Raw genomic sequence first — 22,851 nt, 5'->3', positions numbered from 1 at the left:
TGAGGCTATGGACACAGCAGCATGGCAGTGCTCATGTAGGTAATCTGACCTCTGGCAGATCACTTCCCGTCCAGGTGATCTGCCATGGATAGGGCAAGGCAAGCGAGGCATCCCTTTTATATGATCTTATGAAAAGTAGCACAAGTCTAACCCTGGCACGTTTTACCAGACCACAAGCAAGCACAGTCCTAAGACAGCTGAGCTGATTGCAATACCTGTACTTGTACGTCTAAAGGGATTTTTGAAAGAATACACTAATTTATACACTTTGGCACTAAATTGTGTCCGAAAATGAATACATATATGCAATTACTTACACAAATGCAGGGCATGTGCACAAAACTCCACATGTGCACATTCTTTTTTGCAAACCACAACTTAGGGCTAGAGTTTAAAATATGGCCCTATACTACACGTAGGCTGTGATTTCAGTAGCAGCTATGTACATGGTAGTTCAAAGAAAACTTCTGTGGTGTTCCGCTCTGTGCATTTTCTCCTAAATGTTAGTTATTAGTGAGCAGGACACCTGAGAAAAGAGTGCAAGTGTGTGTACTGGTGTGAAAGTCCTCTTTCACCAATCTCTGCTGTGGCTCTGGGTTAAAGGTCCCCAGCAAGTCTGGCTTCTTCCCTGAGAAGCAGCTGTTTCACTTCTGACAAATTCACTGGCAACATCTAGGGCTAGAACAACGGATGAACCTAAGTCCCCATGTTCTTTAAAAATACAAAATTAACCTCAGCTTGAAAGAAGCAACAAAGGGAGTTGTGCTTGCTTGTGTCAGGACTGAATTTGGTCCATAGTGACTGAAAAAACTTCACTTTGTAGATTTAAATTCTGGTGCAGCTGCAGTAGCGCAATGAGCAGATGAAATTATACACTGCTCTAGGCTATTCCCAGGGATACAGATAAGCACTGCAGGTGATCAGACAAGACAGACAGCTTTGGAAGGAAAGGGAATGTGACAACAAGCATCACACAGAAGCCAGGAGGGGGCCTCGTGAGCCCAGAGGAACAAGATGCCACAGTAGGACTATGAGCTTCAGGAAAAGAGAAGCGGGTCTCACCTATGAATCAGAGCTCCTGCCGCTTGACCAAACTGGTTAATCTGGGTGGACTCTTCTTCAGACATGATCTCTGGGTGCAGGGAGAAAGAGGAGGGCCGGGGCAACTCACACTTCTGTTTATCTTCCCAGGACTTTAGGGTGCTCTCAAATGCCTACAAATAAGGAAAATGCACTCAAAACTACCTTGCAAATCTCCCAGAGAAAGCATTTCAACGTTTACTCTATCAGCTTTCCCACAGGGATTGTGTCTGTATTACAGGCAGGGCTGGCAGCACTGCTGATTATGAAAGTTGCTTGATACTCCCCGTTACAAGACCCTCCTGTTTTCAGTTGCTTACAACTGTGGCGAACATTTGGGTTGAAATTTCCCATGCTGGACATTCGATTCAGACTCATTCCTCTTTTTCTGTGTTGGAAAATTTCAGTCCAAACAGTTCAGATATTCCTGAGAATGAGTTTAAGGAAAAATGCATTGTTTTGGCCATGTCAAAAAATTGTGGCCACCTTTTCTTGGAGAAGCTTTAGCGTCCCCATGCTTTGGAGCAGGGACTTGAAATTTGGTAGGGGGTGGCCTTTATGTCAGGAACAGGCATTTTGCTTTCCCCATGAAAATCCACACAGATATGGCCAAGTTATAAGCCTTTGAAAAACTGTAGATCACACATGCTCAGTTAAAACTTGCTAGAGCTTGACAGGTGACGTCCTTGAAGATTCCATCCACACTGGGCATACTCCAACTTGGGGCTGAGCAGGCTTTCCCTGGGGCCAGGTATCAGAATGGAGAGCAGGGAGTGACCCCACCCTTGCTGGCAAGGCAGCATGGAAAAAGAAGGCTAAAAATGTGGGGCTAGAACATGACCTCAGGGGGTAGGGTATTGAGAGGGGGTAGGTGAAGGCTGGGACTGGGGAAAAGACAGGTCTGGGACAGGTTGGAGGGAATGGGGCAGCAGGGACCAAGCTCAGGGAATGGACAGAAGAGTCAGGGCCCACTAGAGCATGCTCCCACCCAGAGCCTGGAATGGAACCCAAGGTTAAGTCTCACCATTTCTCTGCTGTCAACTAATATCTGTGAAACCCACTACCACAGTGTCTGTCCATTCCCCTCTACTGCTGGTCCATACAGAGGATGACAACCTACTATTGCTATCAGTTACTCTGTTAGCTCAAATGGCAGAGGTCTAGGTGATGAATCTGAAATTTCCAACCCCGCTGATGACCCATGTAGGAGTCGAATACTAGAACTGTTTTTCCAGTTTGCTTTTTTAAAAAAAAACAGGAAATGAAACACACAAAACTACGTTAAAAGAACATGAAAAGTCAAGCACTCAAAAGTTAGGGAATGCCAGAATTAAGGTTGCCTGTGCCACCTTAGTTTGCCCTCCCTTGTGTATATACATTATGATACAACCTTTAATTACATGATCATATACTAATTTTCCACAGGACTATTGCTCTGCTTCATTCAGTGCACAGGATGAGCCTGCTCTGGGGATGACGCAGGGTTGTGTAGAAAAGTAGACTTGTCTGTAGGCCCCCTACATTTGTTGCAGAAGTTGGAAGGTGTACAAAATGAAACAGGGGACTGCAGGAAGAGAAAGGACAGTTTCACAGTTAAGGCCCTGTCTTTGCCGCTGAGTTCTTAGCTGATGATGGGCAACTCACTTAAACAAAACTTTTCACAGAGGATCACTAACTGTGTGTTCCTCATTTTCTGAGTGGCCAACTTGGTACCCTGGAGTCTGCTTTGCAGAAGGATTGAGCACTTAGAGCTGCAACTGAAGCCAGTGGGAACAGGGCCTTGAGCATAGGAAGTGCTACAAATGCTAAGCAGTATGAAGAAAAATCAGGCTCTAGGTGTCTCCAATTGGGCACCTAAAATGAGTGGACACTTTTGACTGTACTCTCTCCATGGCTGCACTCCCAGCTGTAAAACAGGGATGAGACCCTCTCACCTTGAGGGGGTGCTGTGAAGATAGAATGATTAATGTTTGTGAACACTCAAGTAATGCGCACCATAGAAAAGCCCAGGAGGAAATTAGCACTACTCTCTTAGTAGTGTGCAGTGAACTAGAAGGTCATCCACTTTGTTGCTGCTGTAGGCCAAGCTCATCATAGACACCAGGGACTCCAGGCACCCCTCCACTCCCCCCAGAGGCTCCCCATGTGCCACTCTCCCCTCTCCCTCTATTTAAGGGACCCTCTGCAATGGCTCTTTCCTCCGTATGCCAGGGGCTTTGAGTGTCTCTTATGTTCCCCTCTCCTATACCATAATCTCACATTCTCCCCCTGCTCCATGCCAGGGGCTCTGTACACCCCCCCATCTGTCACATGCCTGGGGCTCTATGTGCCCCCAATTCCACCCCTGCTAGGAGTTCTGTGTGCCCCCCATTTCTTCACTGTCCTCTTTCCCCTTACCATTGTCCCCCATTGTCTTCCCATGCCGGGGCTCTGTGCAACCCATTCCTCCTTCCCCCATAAAATTGGTTTTGTGTTCCATCATTCCCTGGTTCTCCCAACACTCCCTTCCCCACCATGTAATGGGCTCTGTGTCCCCCCCATACCATGGGGTCCTCCATTCTCCCACCAGCCAGGGGTTCTGTTTGCCCCCTCCATTGCCTCTTCCCCCATACTAGGGTTCCCCATTCTCCCCACAGCCTAAGGTTTCTATGTGCCTCCCCATTCTTATATCTTTTCTTTTGGTCAGGGATAGAAGACATTCAGGAGATCAAAATGTTAACCTCTACTGAGAGCTCACATGGGGACTGTTGTTATGCTGGAAGGTGTCAATAGCTGGCCTCAATGGTCTATAGTCAATGTCAGAGCTGGCTGAAACTGCTGAGTCTGCTAACCAGATGCTAGTGGCTCCGTGTGTTCACATTTCCTCCTTCCAGATTTCCTCCAAATCACTGGGGTTCCGGACAATGATGACTAGAACATTCCAACATGATTGGGTGCAGCATTCAAATATCATGTTACAGACAGAGAAATGCCGTTCAGTTGAGTTTAGGACCTCGCTTCTCCTGGCCAATAAGGCCTGGAGCCACACACTGAACAACGAAGAGAAAACAAAACATTGTCTAGCTGTTCATTAATTGAGTCTCATCCATCCAGTGCACAGAATGAGGCAGGGGTCCTGCGGAAAAAAATAGTATGTGATCATGTTATTAAAGACAGTAGGCATACACACAAGGGGACCAAAGTAAGGTGGCATGGGCAACCTTAATTCTAGCATTTCCTGTTTGCTGAATGCTTGATTTTTGCAAAGTTACCAATATTCTTTTAACAGTATATATGTGTGTGTGTATATATGAAAGTATACATTGCACACCTGATATGTATGTCTCACTCTATAGTCTGTCAGGTTATTGCATTCCTCTCTGGGGTATATATGGTGTTAAAGTACATGTACTGTACTGCAGGGTCACTCTTACCCTGTCTCTAGTTAGTGTCTGTGCCCTGTTCTTATGAACAATCCAAATATAACCAGGGGGTTGAATCCAGGCTTCTCCATCCACTTGTACAGGCACTCCCTCATCTCCCAGGATTGCTATCTTCACTGTCCGGCACTGTGAGAAATAAATGCATTAAATAGGTCCCAAAAGACAAGACATGTTGTATACATATCCTCTCAAAATGTTTCCCTATGTCTGACAGTCTTGTTCTAATTGCTGCTGGTGGGGCTGGACCACCTGATTCAGTTCTTCCTGTGCAGGGCAAACTCCCTTGGGGCCCTGGCCTCCGATGCATCATGCCTTGGGTTATCTCATGGATTGCTGTGCTAGTCAGTGTTTCAACTGCCACAATCTATCCAGATCACAGTGAACAGTGGAAAACCACTCCATGATCGATACCATCTGAAGTTACTAGCCCTGATCCCTGCAGGCCCCCACATCAGGACTAGGGGAGTCTAAGAGCCACAGGCTTTGCATTCTCTGCCCTGTTGGGACTGACAGCAAGCAGAAACACATTGCAGCCTTCAAACCAAGTGTTCTGGGTGAGGGAGGCATAAGGTTGGCCAAGAAGTTCACAAAAGCAACAGATACCTGTGCAATCCGGTGATGCTGTAAATTTATCACTCGTGACACTGCCATCTGCATGCTACCAAACACGGCTACCACCTCCAAGATCTTGTCATCAAAGGAGGGGGCTGTAAATGTCTAAGCAAACACAAGGGGAAAGAGAATTCAATTCCCATATTTCTCTGTGTTAGAAGAGCTTCCTTCCCTCCCATGGATGGAGGTTTGTGGCTCTCTCTTTTGCTGTTTACTTACTATATAATTAACAATGAGGCTACAAGGTGGATTCTGAAGTGATCTAGGAAGGAGAAAAAGTAGCCTCCATATTCCCAATGGGTTTCCAAAAGCAGCTAAAGGATCATTCCTGCACAGTGATGACACAAGCCTCTACACAACATTCTTCTTATTGGACTTAATTATCTCCATTATTTGAGGTCAAAATTTTGGAGCCTCACACAAAGCCCACTGAAGTTTATGGAAACACTGCCCTTAAATGGGCTTTAGAGCAGGCCTTTTGAGTGGAGAGGAACAGGGGGGCATCCCAGAGCTCATCTATCGCGCTTCATGAAAGTCAGAAGGATTGGAATAGGATCTAGCTCCAGTATGAACCCCTGTGGCTGACAAGTTGCCGAAGTTTGACTTTTGGGTAGCCACACATTTCAAAGAAAAACCTCAGCCAGACATGCTCTTGTTCCAGTCGTCAGGTCTCAGATGCTACTGGTGCACTCAACAGTAAATACTGAAGAAATTTGTCATGTTCCCATTTGCCACCTTCAAGGAATACTCACATCATCTTCTTTGGTGCCTCCCCAGAAGTTAGTGCCTCCAGCATAGCTGGGAATATTGAGTACAGCAATCCCCTGAAGACTGGGTAAAGGGATCGGACGCCCATCACACTGCATAGAACAGAAGATAATGTCACATTTATAGCTGTGCTGATGTTAGCAGGCAGCAATTTTAAAGCCTCTCCAGATTACTCAGTCATCACTAGGCAGACGGCTGAAGAGAATAGAACATCGTCAGGATACTGCTGAGGGCACAGTAGCACACTGCCTGCATAACTGGATGAATTCCTAGGACTACTGGCCTTGTCTGCACCAGGAAATTATATCAAGGTATAATATCAGGGTTCAAACAGCTGGAACATGCCCATATGCTGTCCCGGCACTTCTCTGAGTGACTGGCTTGCTTTCCAGAGCCTCAGCTTTTATTTAAAAACAGAAAGCAAGTCTCCAGCTGGTATGGTGGCAAAAAAACACTCAAAAATGTGAGCCAAGAGTATTTGATGCAGAGAGGCATAATAGCTCTTGGGGTAATGAAGAGCCCTATTCATGTCACTGAGATGGTAACTCTTGAGGCCTACTGATGACAGTTTAAATGGCAACATTAATTACTTCATTCCTCATGTAAGAAAGAAGAGGGAGGGGCACAATTTCCCATGACGACTGTTTCATTCTGGTGACACAAGCAGGTGTCACCGCCCCTCTTTTCCCTCGGTCAAGCACAAGCCACAGCTTAGAAATGTAGCAGAGCTCTTGGGCACATTTAAGCCCCAAGTGAGGGGGGGAGGGTTCAGCTGAGAGACCCTGGTGGAGCCAATGGCATTGCGATCTCACTTTGAACATCTACACAATTTGCTGTGAGTGGTGTCGCATTTTGACAACTCATGGATGGAGCCAATGTTATGGGGGAAGCCTGGAAGAATATCAACATTTTCTTCCCCAATCTGACCCCCGTAGAACATGTGCTAACTAATACAATGTTAGACAACCAGAGTAGATAAGGACAATGGTATTTACAGGAGATACAATGTTAAACACAAAAACCCTTGTCTATGCTGAGGGCTAGGTCTTTGCTCAACAGCATGTTAGTCAACGTTTTCTAAAACGATGTAATTTCCTATCACGAGCACAGACTGCATGTGTGGAGAATGGGAATATCTTCCTAGTATCAGCAGAGGCTACTTTCATCAGACTGAGGGTTGATGTATGCTAATAGTGCCATGGGGTTGGGGGTGGGGAACCCCAAGGACTGAAAATGGAAATGTTCCTCTGGAATCAACAGGTTGGGTCAGATTCAAGGTGACTGACAGAGATGCTGGAAGGGCTTTCTGTGTTCAGTTAAAGACTAATAAACGATGCTAAAATAAATGTGCCAAATCAGAAGCGAAAAATTAAAAATTGACTGGGATGAGAGATGGAGAGATTTAACCACGTAAGGGCATTTTCTTTCTCACCTCCAGCAAGACTTTTTGCTCCAAGTTCTTGTATGTTCTGTGTAGTAGCTCCTTGGTCCCGAGCACTCCATACCACATCATGTTTTTAGTACGACTTCTTAGAGGGGCAAACAAAGAAACAAGAGATACAACAGTCAGCATGAGGCACTGTCATTTACTGTCTGATTGCAAGAAAAGATTATTTCAATGATACCTCCCAACCCGTAAAAACAAGAGTCCTCCTCTTTCAGAAGACACAAGAACTGGAAATTGCCACCCCTTGCATTCTGAAAAGAGGCTGCCCTTGAAAAAAATGAAACAGGAATTAGGGATGATCCACTGACATGGGCTGTCAGAAACATGTGCAGATGCTCCCAAGAGGGAGATGCAACCAGCCACACACATCACTGAGCTAAGGGTGTTGCTGAACGTTGCTCAGGACAGAGAAAAACCTATTAACCGCAGGTTGTTTGAAGGACCTTGTTTCTATACAGGTATCCTGAAGACTACAGAATTTAGACCCGATTTATAGGGCAGGGTGTGGGCTTAGAATGCAGTTCCATGGCCTTTGGAGTTGGGACACAATTCTTTCGTAGCTAAAAAGCAGCCATATGAGAAAGGCTGCTAGTGAGGTAATGAAGTAAATGCCTGAACCACTGCATTCAATCCATATCAGAGCTAGCTACCTGGATCTCCCATGTTATCTACAATGTCTTGAATTAGGAAGTAATCAAGGTGAAATTACTCATGCCGGTTTCAGATGACCAGCTTCAAGGTGCCATAGTAGATTATAAACTGTAATCACTTCTGATGCAACCACGATAGACCGAAAAGACCAAAATCTGCCTCCCCAAGAACTGACCTACCTGCACTTCTCTGGGTGCTCATCACGTTTGTTGTTGAAGTCCAGAGAGATCTTTGCATCCAATCCAATTCCAAAATAATTATTCATGACACATTTCTCAGTGTAACACTCTCTGTCAAGTTAAAGAAAACAATTTTTGTTAAAGTGACCCATATCCCTTACACCCCTCTCAGCCATCCCACATCTCCTGACACACAGATGGTTGAAAGAAGAGGAGGAGACCAGCAGGATCTTCTGTAGTCTAGCGAGAGCTGATTCAACTATCTCATAAGAAACTTCATAAAGAGCAGTCTGGACCACTGTGTTGGGGTCCAAGGTCCTGTAGATTCTGCCAATCCCAGGCCACAGAATCTGCAGCTGAATCCACTCCTGTGCCCCAGAACTGTGCTCAAGAGTCTATGATTTCATTTTGAAAATGTTACATTTCTAGTCCTTATGGCTGTGAAGAAAACGTCGCAAGTGTGGACAAAGTGTAACTGACAAGGTGATAGCTGTCTGACTCAGCAGAAAGCCTGAAACAATAACTCAGTGCGGTCAACTGCTCAGCTCAAGGGGGTGAAACCTAATGACGATGATTTAAATGTCAATATTTAGCTATTTTACTGCTAAAGATTTGAGTGGAAACATCCAAAAATGGGTTTATCTCACAATTCCAAATCCTTTCCCACTCCCTTTCTGGACACCAAAAGGCCCAAACATCCCGTTAGCCCACAGCCAAACTGTCCAGTTTTCCCCCTGTACAGCTTCGTCAGACATACCCAATACAACAATCTGCAGCACACCAATTGAAAATTTAGGGACACAGGCAAATGAATGTGATTCACTCTGGGGACAAACACCACAGGGGGACTGCATTTGTCACTTTCACAGCTCAGTCAGTGAAAAATGTGTCATTTTTGCATTTTCATGAAGCTGCTGCAGAATTTACAGATTGCTGCAGAATCTAAGGGGCCTTATTGGAGAATTTAGGTGTTGCTTGCTGAACAGCTAACTGGACCTTGCACATATCACACTAACTGGGAGAGGGAGACACTCCCTCACATCCACAGGTCCTGGGAAGAGACTGGCCTTGATTAGATTCTGTCACTAGAAGCCCCATATCTTCTGCATTGACTCCTCATGCCCATACACCTTGATAACTGACATCCAGCATGGGAGGGCTGATTTACACATCTCTTCATCCCAGCGCGGCCTACATCCCCAATTCACTCTCAAAACCAACCCTCTTTCTTCACCACAATTTACTGATGCTGAGGTTCATCTGGAACCATTCATTCCCATCTAGCTTCTCTGCATACTCACAGGTTTTCTGGCTCAGAGTTAAAGGGATCTGCATTGATCAACAATCGGCTGATGACCGAACTCCCAGGCAGAGAACCAGACATACCAGCACGAATATCTGGGGGAGAAGACAAAGAGGGAATAGTATGTAGGGCATATCATGGAGTTTACTAAATATGGAGGCCAGGGCATGTTAACACTGGGCAAAGAACTGCTATTTACTGCCAGAGCCAAGAGGACAGGGGTGAGAGACATATACTCCCGCTGGAAAAACAATAAAATCAGACATATGACAAGTACTAGTCTCAGGGCTCAACCCTAACCCGCACTGGGTCCAAACATAGGTGTTAATTCTTCTATTTGGGATCAAAACATTACAATGAGCCAGAAAAGGGCTGTCATTATTTTTGGCTCTTTCTGGAAAAACGAGATCACACACACACACCCCTTTATGGTGGGGAATCCATCTTGCCTTTTCTTTTTTTAAAGTAAAAAGGCAAAGTAAAAAGCCCACATATCTCCGTTTGTACAGCCCCCAGCACCAAGGAGGGCTCCAGAGCATTATTCTACCCTCCAGCAAGACGCAATCAGCAATCAAGCTGTAAAGGAGGTGGGAAGGGAGTGTATAAGTCTCTCTGCTGGTTTGGGTGTGGTAGGGTCCATGCCTGGGGAAAAGGGGACAGAAGCAATCTGCAAACTGCAATAGCTCTCTCCTCCTGCTGGGGCAAGGAGCGCAGCGGGGTCTCTGCCTGACTAGACTGAGGGGACAGAAGTGGGGTTCAAGGCTGCACACCGCTCTTCAGGAGCTGCTGCATCTTGCTCCCCACATTATCAGCTATCAACAAAGACATGCCAGGTTTAGTCAGGGAGAAAGTGACCCCGAAGCTTTCTGGACAAGAACAAACCAATGTAAACAAACAAGTCAGGATTTGTGGTGTTAAAAGTTATCAGTGAGTGACCTGCTAAGAACACCAAAGGCTAGAAACAGCTGCAGGATCTCTGAGATGGGAACGAGGGAGACTGAAAGTACTGCCAGTGACTTTGGCCATGACTTGGAAGGACCACCCTTCACTCTCGGGCCTCTCTTGAACTCAGACTCCAGGACTGTATTGAGAATTTTACACTTATTTACCATTGCAACAACCTCCTGTTAAGCTTATGCTGAGGTTGTTACCTTTGTGCAATCATCAAGGCCTAAATCTGGTCTCTGCACTGCACCCATTAAATCTGTGTCTCGGTCTCAGCTGGGGGTCATTCTAATCTTTTCCCAACATCTTCACTATTCAAGCCCATTGGAAAGTTCCCTGCAAACAGATTACTCTCCAATTTGGCTCTGGCAATGATTTATCTGTGAGAATGGATATCAGGCAAAACATTTCATGCCCTCAGCTGGAGAGCTGAAGCTATGCTGTTGTCACCCCAGCTCAGCAGGCTGCCTGAATGGGAAGGAGTAGGTGAGACACTCACTCGGATAGAGGATCTTTGTGTTGAGCATTGGCAGGTTGTCCCGGTTTCCTGTCTGGGGAGGAAGAGATGCAGAGCTGCCCAACGACAAACTTCCTTTGTTTATTAGCCTTTCACAAGGAGATTTGGACACTACAAAATACAACACAAAACACTGCAATTGACAAACATTGTGTATTGCTCAAACAAGCACACACCAGTACTGCACAAGCAGTAAGGAACAGGGGACAGAAGGTAAAATTACCAGTTACTCAACATCAACACATTCCAGACAACACAAAGCACAGTTATGCAAAGAGACAGAACCAGACTCATGAAGAGACAAAAAGGTTTGGCCCAAGTGCAACAGACAGACACACAAACAGTTGGTACCAGCAGTGAGGCACACAAATACCTTGAACTAATACTAGGAATGGAGATGAGAGAGGTCTGGCTTCAGCTGAAGAAGAAAACAGATGATGGGTATTGGCCTAGTCCACAGACCCAGTTCAGTTCTGAATGTATTTGGAGCGAATAGTGCTCTCTTACAATTTTCTCACTTAACAGTGATTACAAGCTGGTTCCCTGCTTTAGTATCTGTGCAGGAAGGCCGGGGTCCGATAAGAAAATGTCAGAGCGGGAGTGGAATGGACGACACCTGAGAGCATGGCAAGCTGACAGCACTGAGAAGACTGACTGCTGCTATCAGCATAAGGCTAATGAATCTCCTGGGTCTTACAAACTGCACACTAAGATCATGACCAAACCCTCAAAAACCTGAGAGGAGCTCCTCTTTGAGAAGGAAGGAGACTGTTTGGCAAAGGAATTTGAGCACGGAGAAGATGTGAAGCCTCTGAGTTGAGGTTACAGAACTATTGCCAACCTCACATAGGAGGAAAATGGGTTCCAAGAAAGGATGGGCACAGAAATATTTTAAAGCGCCTATGGAAAAGGGAACCCTAGTGCATGTCCAAATGCAGGAACCTGGGCTGTCCGACAGCGACTAGTACCTTTCCGATGACTCCTCCCTTTGGGAACTCCATAGTTGCCACTGTGCAATGGCTGCAGGGAGGTTTTATCCTCGTTCCTCAGCTCTTTTCCCTCCTCAGAGGTGGGAAGACCCAGAATGAAGCCTTCCTGCTCCTGAGTCTGGGCATTCTGCTCATCAACAGCTGGACAGAGAGAGAAATCAGACATGTATCTTACACCTCTGTCATGAGAGTACAGAGGGAAGGCTGGCAAACAGCAAGGAAATACAATACTGCCCCAAAATTCTATTCCCACACCAGAACTAATCCAAACAGTTGCCCCAAGGTCTTGAATGGGGGGATCCACAGAACTCCTTTGTCAAGGTTCCTTCCCCACTCTGAACTTTAGGGTACAAACGCGCAACCTGCATGGACACTTCTAAGCTTAATTACTAGCTTTGATCTGGTACACTGCCACCATCCAGAAGTCAGTGTCTGGAGCACTTCCTGTCCCCCCCAAACTTTCCCCTCCCTGGGTGGCCTTGAGGGACTTCATCAATTCCCTGGTGAACACAGATCCAAACCCCTTGGATTTTAAAACAAGGGGAAATTAACCATCCGTCCTCCTTTCCCCCACCAATCCCTGGTGAGTCCAGATCCAATCCCCTTGGATCTTAAAACAAGGAAAAATCAATCAGGTTCTTAAAAAGAAAGCTTTTAATTAAAGAACAAAGGTAAAAATCATCTCTGTAAAATCAGGATGGAAAATACTTTACAGGATAATCAAATTCGTATAGCCCACAGGAATCCCCTCTAGCCTTAGGCTCAAAGTTACAGCAAACAGAGGTAAAATCCTCTCAGCAAAACAAAGGACATTTACAAGTTAAGAAAACAAAAATAAAACTAATCCGCCTTGCCTGACTGTTACTTACAATTTTGAAACATGAGAGACTGATTCAGAAAGATTTGGAGAGCCTGGATTGACGTCTGGTCCCTCTTAGTCCCAAGACCGAACAACACCCAAAACAAAGAGCACAAACAAAGACTTCCCTCCACCAAGATCTGAAAGTATCTTGTCCCCCCCATTAGTCCTCTGGTCAGGTGTCAGCCAGGTTTACTGAGGGCTTGTCTACATCAGAAAGTTGCAGCGCTGGTGAGGGAGTTACAGCGCTGCAACTTAGGAGGTGTACACATCTGCAGGGCACCACCAGCGCTGCAACTCCCTGTTTGCAGCGCTGGCCGTACTCCCGTTTTGTCTCGGGTGTAGAGGATCCAGCGCTGGTGATCCAGCGCTGGTAATCAAGTATAGACACTTACCAGCGCTTTTCTTGACCTCCGTGGAATAAGCAGGTATCCCAGCATACCTGAGGAAGCCTCTGGTAATCAAGCTGGTCTCCTTCCCCGGCTTGCTCTCGCGTTCCCCGAACCCCGAGCAAGCAGGTCTCCTTCCCTGAGGTTTGCTGGGTGGTTCCGGGAACGCGAGAGCAAACCGCGGCGAAGCTGGTCTCCTTCCCCGGTTTGCTATCGCGTTTCCCGAACAAGCAGGTCTCCTTCCCTGCGGTTTGCAGGGTGGTTCGGGGAACGCGAGAGCAAACCGCGGCGAAGCTGGTCTCCTTTCCCGGTTTGCTCTCTCGTTCCTCGAACCCCCGAGCAAGCAGGTCTCCTTCCCTGCGGTTTGCAGGGTGGTTTGGGGAACGCGAGAGCAAACCGCGGCGAAGCTGGTCTCCTTTCCCGGTTTGCTCTCTCGTTCCCCGAACCCCCGAGCAAGCAGGTCTCCTTCCCTGCGGTTTGCAGGGTGGTTCGGGGAACGCGAGAGCAAACCGGGAAAGGAGACCAGCTTCGCCGCGGTTTGCTCTCGCGTTCCCCGAACAAGCAGGTCTCCTTCCCTGCGGTTTGCAGGGTGGTTCGGGGAACGCGAGAGCAAACCGCGGCGAAGCTGGTCTCCTTTCCCGGTTTGCTCTCGCGTTCCCCGAACCCCCTTGAAGCAGCCCAACAGCGCTGCAGTGTGGCCACATCTAACACCACTTGCAGCGCTGGTTGCTGTAAGTGTGGCCACTCTGCAGCGCTGGCCCTATACAGCTGTACTAATACAGCTGTAACAACCAGCGCTGCAAAATTTTAGATGTAGACAAGGCCTGAGCTTCTGTAACCCTTTACAGGTAAAAGAGACATTAACCCTTAACTATCTGTTTATGACACGCCCCTCAAATCTCAGACAGTGTGGAACCACATTGGCAGTGATTTCTTCCTAGAATTTTAGAATAAACAGATTAATAAAACACATGCACCTTTACATATACTACTAATTATGTAAGACTACAAGATTTTCCACATTTCAAGGACAATTTTTAACCAGTGGATTCTGGGAAACTTTCACAGGAGAATGCATAAGCTACTTAGTTAGAAGCTCCCGAAATGTGATGAATTTCAAAATCAAGATCTTGGAGCACTAAACTCCATCGAAGAAGTTTTTTGTTGTTTCCCTTGGCAGTATGAAGCCACTTTAGCGCAGCATGGTCGGTTTGTAGCTGGAAATGCCGTCCCCAAACTTATGGGCGTAGTTTTTCCAGGGCATACACAATGGCGTAGCATTCTTTTTCACAGATTGACCAGTGGCTTTCCCTCTTAGACAGTTTCTTGCTGAGAAACACGACAGGATGAAATTCTTGATCCGGTCCTTCCTGCATTAAAACTGCTCCTACATCACGCTCAGACGCATCTGTGGTTACTAGGAATGGTTTGTCAAAGTCTGGGGCTCTTAACACAGGGTCAGACATGAGTGTTGCCTTAAGCTGGTTAAAGGCCTTCTGACACTCATCAGTCCACTTAACTGAATTGGGCTGAGTTTTTCTGGTCAGGTCTGTTAGTGGGGCAGCAATTTGGCTGTAGTGTGGTACAAATCGCCTGTAATATCCGGCCAAGCCTAAAAAGGATTGGACCTGTTTCTTTGACTTTGGGACAGGCCACTTTTGGATAGCATCCACCTTGGCCTGTAGGGGATTTATTGTTCCTTGACCCACCTGGTGTCCAAGGTAAGTCACTCTGTTTTGGCCTATTTGACACTTTTTAGCCTTAACAGTTAGTCCTGCCTGCCTGATGCGCTTGAAGACTTTTTCGAAGTGTTCCAGGTGTTCTGCCCACGAATCAGAAAAAATGGCCACATCATCGAGGTAGACAACTGCAGATTCTCCCAATCCTGCTAGGAGACCATCTACAAGTCTTCAGAAGGAGACGGGTGCATTTTGCAGCCCGAAAGGAAGCACATTAAATTCATACACCCCCGCATGGGTGACGAATGCTGACCTCTCCTTGGCAGGTTCATCTAGCGGTACTTGAGAGTACCCCTTGGTTAAGTCTAATGTAGAGATGAACTGGGCATGTCCCAATTTCTCCAATAGCTCATCGGTGTGTGGCATTGGATAGTTGTCGGGACCAGTTACAGCATTTAGCTTACGGTAGTCCACGCAAAAGCGTATTTCCCCATCTGGTTTGGGAACTAGAACCACTGGAGATGCCCATGCACTGTTAGAGGGGCGGATTATACCCATCTGTAGCATGCTTTGGATCTCCCGTTCTATAGCAGCTTGGGCATGAGGAGACACCCTGTAGGGTGGGGTTCTAATTGGGCGAGCATTACCTGTGTCAATGGAGTGGTATGCCCGTTCGGTCCATCCTGGGGTGGCTGAGAACACTGGGGTGAAGCTAGTGCACAGCTCCTTGATCTGTTGCCGCTGCAGACGTTCCAGAGTTGTGGAGAGGTTCACCTCTTCCACGCCATTGTCATTTTTTCCTTTGTACTAGACACCTTCAGGCCACTCAGCGTCATCTCCTCCCTGGGCTGTAAACTGACATACCTTTAAGTCTCTGGAATAAAAGGGCTTTAGAGAATTAACATGGTACACTTTAGGCTTTAGGGTTGAGGTGGGGAATGCTATGAGATAGTTAACAGCTCCTAGGCGCTCTTGGACCGTGAAGGGCCCTTCCCATGATGCTTCCATCTTATGGGCCTGTTGCGCCTTCAAGACCATAACCTGGTCCCCTACTTTGAAGGAACGCTCTCTGGTATGTTTATCATACCAGGTCTTTTGCTCTTCTTGAGCATCCTTTAGGTTTTCTTTAGCAAGGGCTAAAGAGTGTCGGAGGGTGCTTTGTAGGTTGCTTACAAAGTCTAGAATGTTAGTTCCTGGAGAAGGCGTAAACCCCTCCCATTGCTGCTTCACCAACTGTAATGACCCCTTAACCTCATGGCCATACACAAGTTCGAATAGTGAAAACCCTAAACTGGGATGTGGTACAGCCCTGTAAGCAAAAAGCAACTGCTGCAACACTAGGTCCCAATCATTGGAGTGTTCATTGATGAATTTATGTATCATGGCCCCCAAAGTTCCATTAAATCTCTCCACCAGGCCATTGGTTTGATGGTGGCAAGGGGTGGCAACCAAGTGATTCACCCCATGAGCTTTCCACAGATTTTTCATGGTCCCTGCCAGGAAATTAGTTCCCGAATCTGTAAGGATGTCGGAGGGCCAACCTACCCTGGCATAAATGTCTGCTAAGGCCTGGCACACAGTTTTAGCCCTGGTGTTGCTTAGAGCTACTGCTTCCAGCCATCGGGTAGCAAAGTCCATGAAAGTCAGTATATACTGCTTTCCTCTGGGGGTCTTTTTTGGGAAAGGACCCAGAATATCCACAGCTACTCGCTGAAATGGGACCTCAATTATGGGGAGTGGCTGGAGAGGGGCTTTGACCTGGTCTTGGGGCTTTCCCACTCGTTGGCACACCTCACAAGACCGGACATAATTAGCAACGTCCTTGCCCATTCCCTCCCAGTGGAAGGACTTCCCCAGTCGGTCTTTGGTTCTATTCAACCCAGAATGGCCACTGGGATGATCATGAGCTAAACTCAAGAGCTTTACCCGGTACTTAGTTGGGACTACCAACTGTCTTTGAGGACGCCAGTCTTCCTGGTGTCCACCAGAAAGAGTCTTCTTGTATAAAAGTCCTTGTTCTACAACAAACCGGGATCGGTTAGAAGAGCTGAGAGGCGGTTGGGTGCTCCGTGCCGCCCCCCCAAGCTTTCTGAAGGCTGTCATCTGCTTCCTGTTCAGCCTGGAACTGTTCCCTTGAGGCTGGAGACATCAGTTCCTCCTTAGACTGTGGACTTGGGCTCCCTCTGGAAGCGATGTAGGTGATGGGGTTGTTTTCGTTGATTGTGAACTGCTTTCCGCTGGTGCACTATGTGATATTTCAGGCTCTGGCTGAGCCTCTTGGGTAGGGTTGTCTGCTGCTTCTGCCAGTTCAGGCCTGCTGGTGCCCTCTGGCGTTGGAGTTGTAGATGGGTTTGCAAGCGGTGGAGTCAGTGCTGGCAACGGTTCTGGTGCTGGTTGGTTTCCACTTCCGGTTCTGGGACTGGATGCACTATGGTTGTTGCAGTCGTTGGCAGGGGATTCGGTTCTACCACCTCTGTCTGGGTCTCTGGTAACACAGATGGGGCCCTTGTGGACGGCTCAGGAACAGGGATGGGTGTGGAAGCTTGCTTGGCCTGGCTGTGTGAGACCATTCCCACCCTCTTGGCCAGCTTCACATGGTTGGCCAAGTCTTCCCCCAGTAGCATGGAGTTGGGATAATTGTCAGACTGCAAAAGTCCACATTCCTGCCCAGCCTTTGTACTGGATAGACAACTCAGCTGTAGGCAAGTTTAGAGATTTTGACATGAATGGGTGAATTGTCACTTGGGCCTCTGGGTTGATGGATTTGGGGTCCACTAAGGATTGGTGGATAGCTGACACTTATGCCCCAGTGTCTCTCACCGCGATAACCTTCTTTCCGCCCATTCTCAAGGTTTCCCTTCGCTCCGAGGGTATTTGAGAGGCATCTGTGCCTGGGGGTCTTTGGTGTGATTGTGGTGTAATGAACTGTACTCGGTTGGGGTTCTTGGGGCAGTGGGCCTTTACATGTCCCAGTTCATTACATTTAAAACATCGCCCAGCTGATTGGTCACTGGGTCGAGGTGGGTTGCTGGAGACTGGTGGTGGGACAACAGGGTGTCTGGGGCTTTCCTTGGGTTGTAGGTGGGGTCTTGGGTTGTCCCCGGTGATAGGCTTTATTTTCGGTTTGCCCCCTCTGATATTCGCTCCCACTTCTAGTAGTTTTTTTCTTTTCTGCCACTTCCACCCATCTGGCTCCAATCTTCCCCACCTCGGTTACAGTTTTGGATTTCCCATCTAGGATGTACCTTTCTATTTCCTCAGGAACACCCTCTAAGAACTGCTCCATTCGCATTAGGAAGGACAGCTCGTCCAGAGATTTAGCATTTGCTCCTGATATCCAGGCATCCCAATTCTTTCCAATGTGGCAGGTGTGTTGGATAAACGACACATCTGGTTTCCACCTTAGGGCTCTGAACCACCGACAGGCATACTCAGGTGTTAACCCCATTCTGATTCTGGCCTTGGTTTGAAAAAGGTTATAATCGTTCATGTGTTCCTTAGGCATTTCAGCCGCCACCTCTGTTAAGGGTCCACTGAGCTGTGGCCTCAGCTCTATCATGTACTGGTCTGTAGGGATGCTGTACCTATGACAGGTTCTTTCGAAATTTTCTAAGAAGGCCTCAGTATCATCACCTGCCCTGTAGGTGTGGAATTTTCTGGGATGGGAAACAGTACCTGGAGAAGGGTTGTTAGGGTTGGCTGGTATATCTGGCTTAGCCCTTGCTGATTCCAGGGCCTGCTGGTGGGCCTCCCTCTGGATCTCCATTTCTTTTTGTTTCATCTCCATAGCTCTCCGGTGGTCAGCCTCTTTGGCTTTCTTTTCTCTTTCTCCTCCATAGCTCTTTTGTGGGCAGCCTCTTCTCTGGCTATTTCTAATTGTTTTAGTTCCATCTGTCTCTTATGTTCGTTGTCTTTCTCTGTTGCGTCCAGCTTAGCCAGCTCTAGCTTGTTAGTTGCTCCACTGGTACTAATTTTCCTGCTTTCTGGTGCTGGCTACACCCCTCTGCAGTTCACTGAAGCTGGGATGTACTCAGCTCAGGGCTGCTTGGTTAACAGAGACTTTTTAACTAGCTATACCCGAGAGGTAGAAAGAAAGAAAACAATTCACCTTGTAAATTCCTTTTGCTGGCTGCTTGCTCACAGCTTGAAGCCTCCTCTTAACAAAGACCCTTGTTAAAAAAACTTAACACCTCTGCCTTCAGGCTGCTTCCCAAGCAGCTAGAAAGGAGAGAAACATGAGAGACTGATTCAGAAAGATTTGGAGAGCCTGGACTGACGTTTGGTCCCTCTTAGTCCCAAGAGCGAACAACACCCAAAACAAAGAGCACAAACAAAGACTTCCCTCCACCAAGATTTGAAAGTATCTTGTCCCCCCATTGGTCCTCTGGTCAGGTGTCAGCCAGGTTTACTGAGCTTCTTAACCCTTTACAGGTAAAAGAGACATTAACCCTTAACTATCTGTTTTTGACATCCTTGCTTAAAAAAAACCAAAACACACTAGTTTTCATGAAAGATACCAAATTATGAGCCTGATTCAGCACCTATTGATGTTAATGACAAATCTCTCTCTGACTTAAATGACAGTAGGATGAGGGCTCTGACGGCACTGAATTCATCTATCAATGAATGGCAGTGAAAATGCAGACTTTCCCACACCGTTTAACATGAGTCAGCTCTGACCTGGAGGACTCAACTGTTGGGGTGAGGGTACTTCAGTCTCCAGGCCCACCCATTTCTTGGTCTCTCTGCTGAGACCACGATCAAGAGAGCTTTGATGGACTGTGAAAAAATGTGTCCAACTTTAATGCTTGCCATAACTGTATGTATACTACCTAAGGACCTATTTCTAATTTGAGCTATGCTACAAATAAAGGACCTGCTTTTACTTGCATGAGTTTCCCGGAATTGCTAGCCAAACAGAAAGATGCTAACTGATATGCATGTCAGATTTCTGTTTGCTCAGCCCAGATCGTGACAATAAAATAGGACACTTGAAGTGATCACCAACATTAGTATCATGTGGAGAAAAGAGAGGTCCTGGGCATAAACCAATAAAAAGGAAGGAAGGAATTAAATGTGTGTGTTTGGAAACGAAACGGCACAGAGGACTTAATCAAATTTGTTCACAAAACGCAATGGAACTTGTTTGTTCAAGGGATGGTGAAGTCAAATTCTTATGTATTACTTGGAGAAGCCAAAACCTCCTCTGGATGGAACTAACAGGCTTGTTCTTTCACAGACACAACCTCTCCGCATCAGTTCTTGTTTCTCTGACAAAGGACAGCGATCACCCAGACTACTACACTGTTGTAAATCCAGGTAATATTTCAATGATTTGCAACTTCAGGCTTAGTGCCAAGTTTAAGGTTGCTTACAGTTGTACTCATTTAGGTGTGCAGAGATTTTAAATCTCTGACTTCTACGTTTTTGTCTCCCTTCTGTAACACACCAATACATACTTCCTTCTCAGTTCAACCAGGATTTCCTGCTTGACACTTTTGAAGGGACTGGGACTTGCAGCTGAGGGGAGGCACGGAGAGGGGAATGGGTCACAGTCATGGCAGCTGGCATGTTCCACTGGAGCTGGGCCACAAAGGGCCAGTGAGCACACAGTAGGTCTAATGAGTATGAAACAGTCAGTCCAGGTGCCAGTTAAAAGCCAACCATGATGTTAGGTTTTGGATCCAATCTATCTAAAGTATTTTTAAAGCACCTCCCCTTGGAGTATTTACACATTGTACACAGGTTGCGTAAAACAGCAGGCCAGCCAATTTGCCACTCTACTCTTTGATTTAATTGTTGCCTTCTACCTTGGAGTGTGCTGTGCGATCAAGTCAGCCAGCACAGCTGTAAGAGAATGATGGAAGGCAGGTATTTTAGCCCATGAATGATAAAGGACCTTCCCTACAAGCTGAATAGAGGTTACCTCAGGTCAACTAGGGACACATGGATACAATTAAGGGCTGCCTGCAACTTTTCAAAACCTCTGGGGGGCGGTGGAAGGGGAAACAAGCTGCTGCAGGGCCAGTGGCAGCAGGGATAAAGACTTCTCTAGGGTGAGAGGCTACTCACCTCCCTATGGGGGAAAACAACCAACCTGACTGCCTGTTTAGGAGAAGGACTGGCACTCTGGGGCCAACAACAGGACAACACCCCCAACCCACAGAGAGGGGGCAGGGAAAGGTATCCCTCTTTTATTTTGTGTTGTGAATTTGTTTCTTTTATTCAGTGGAGAAGTGCTCCTTGGGCTGGCCCCGAGGCCTGCCTTGGCAATACTGATAAATAACCCTGAGAGGAAAGACAAACGCTGTCCAGGCGGTGCTGATTTCCCCCAGTCCCCACCACCACCAGAGGGAGAAATGCTAAGTCAGAAGAGACGGAGGAGGTGCCAAGCTGCCAGGTTTGGTTCTGTTCTGATTCTTTAGGGAATGCTTTACTGAAGAGATGGGTCCTACTGTGTGATATGAAGATGGAGAGGCTAGGACTCTTACTATATGCCTCTGATGTGGGCCCTTTAACTGGGTCCAGACTGAGAATAGCACTGAAAAGCCATATGATGGCAAAGATTTTCTAACTGGCGGACTAGGGGTGGAAGGTCAATCCTGTAGGAACCCTTCTTTGTATGGGGAAAAATGCATACAGGCTTACTGGAAGATTGTCATACAGCTCAGGAATGTTGTGGTTAAATCATGAATCCTGCTCCTCCCTGGAGTAAAGGCAGTGTACATGTCCCGAGAGCAGACAATGAACTGCAGGCAGGATCCCCCACCTCTTACCTTTTTCTGCATGCTCTATAATCTGACGAATGGCTTTTTTCAGGCTGTTGGCTCTCAACATTAGCTGCTCCCTAGGCCGGAATATCTGGGGACGGGCAGTGCATGATGATCCCATGGAGTGGTCACTAGAAGAATCACAAGCACTGCCAGATCCATCACCATCTTCTGTCTCCTCTGCAATGGTGGGAGGTGGGTTTGACAGAGATGAAGAGGCTTGAGATTCATCATTTAATGTCTTCAAAAGGGAGTCCAGCTTCTCCTTCAGGACAGAGCACTGCAGGTTAAAGCAGAAGGTTTGTGCACAACCATACCAGTGGAACTCGGCAGCCTGTTGGATTGCTGCTGTACACGCGCCAGCTGGGTCTCTCTGACAGCAGAGTGGTTTTCTCCCATTCCTTTCTACATTTGAAGTGCTCTTTTCCCAACATACCTTCCTGGCCATGACCTCCGACTCCTCCGAGCTTTCCGTCGCTTTCTCGTAGGCCTTCCCTACTCGAGCCACAAAATCCTTCACTGTCTCACAAAGCACCCTAGGCAAAGGAGGCAGGCAAGACAGTCATTCACAGGTTTGCCCACCATTCTCAGGGTGACGTTTCCCCCTTGATCCCCTGCAATGGGCTCTTCTGGACATACTCACTTGGCTGAGGAAATAACCACAGAGTGTTGGTCAGAAGTCAAGATTTTGGACAAATGAGCAGCCACAGAGTCTTCATAGAAGAGAATCTTCTGCACCTGGTGACAGCCAGAAACAAGCTGTTAGATTACTGTACTCATGGTGCACCTAGGCCCATGGCCAGGGTTACCATATGCTGTGTTACACTTGGACTTCCTATAGTGCTCTCTAAGGTGCAGGTCCATGATTTCTATTCACTCTATTTTCTTTGGGTTTCCTCTGAGAGCTCTATGGTACAGATCACAGTTACTGGTCTGGCGTGACCACCTGATCAGGAAACGAATTTCTACCAGCTTGTCAATGTGGTACAGAGTTGGGGCTCAGGACTATCCACTTGGGAATAGATAACACTGTTTTTTATGATTCTGAGAATGTTGTGCAGTTTTCAGCAGCTTCTATAGCATGCCAGCTTGTATGGCAGTTTACGGAAAAGCCAATATAATTTCCAATCCAACTTGTCTTCTTCTACAGCCCTTCACTTGCCTAATATGGAAGCCTCCCCATTTCTGCAGTAACCTATCTTCTATCATGCCTCCTCAGGAGTCTATTGCTTTCGTTAGCC

General features: G+C 47.0%; 1 protein-coding gene across 6 annotated transcripts in view; it reads right to left on the bottom strand.

The window, feature by feature from the left end:
* DGKD (diacylglycerol kinase delta) overlaps nt 1-22,851 on the bottom strand; it is an 84,279-nt gene that overhangs the window by 8,414 nt on the left and 53,014 nt on the right. For 5 of the 6 annotated variants that reach the window (XM_050965255.1, XM_050965256.1, XM_050965257.1 and 2 more), the window contains 12 exons: nt 22,254-22,348; nt 22,047-22,146; nt 21,617-21,890; nt 11,893-12,054; nt 10,907-11,035; nt 9,461-9,557; nt 8,160-8,270; nt 7,315-7,411; nt 5,867-5,974; nt 5,106-5,219; nt 4,494-4,628; nt 1,063-1,214 (listed from right to left, as the gene is read on the bottom strand). In XM_050965255.1, coding sequence (XP_050821212.1) covers nt 1,063-1,214; nt 4,494-4,628; nt 5,106-5,219; nt 5,867-5,974; nt 7,315-7,411; nt 8,160-8,270; nt 9,461-9,557; nt 10,907-11,035; nt 11,893-12,054; nt 21,617-21,890; nt 22,047-22,146; nt 22,254-22,348 — 1,574 coding nt within the window. The remainder of the gene's footprint in view (nt 1-1,062; nt 1,215-4,493; nt 4,629-5,105; nt 5,220-5,866; nt 5,975-7,314; nt 7,412-8,159; nt 8,271-9,460; nt 9,558-10,906; nt 11,036-11,892; nt 12,055-21,616; nt 21,891-22,046; nt 22,147-22,253; nt 22,349-22,851) is intronic. The other variant, XM_050965259.1, reaches the window with a different exon arrangement.

This window comes from Gopherus flavomarginatus, chromosome 8 (assembly GCF_025201925.1).
Source record: "Gopherus flavomarginatus isolate rGopFla2 chromosome 8, rGopFla2.mat.asm, whole genome shotgun sequence".
NCBI classification, from domain to species: Eukaryota; Metazoa; Chordata; order Testudines; family Testudinidae; genus Gopherus; species Gopherus flavomarginatus.
The sequence above is the reverse complement of the archived record's forward strand: the minus strand, read 5'-3'. Positions and strand labels throughout refer to the sequence as shown.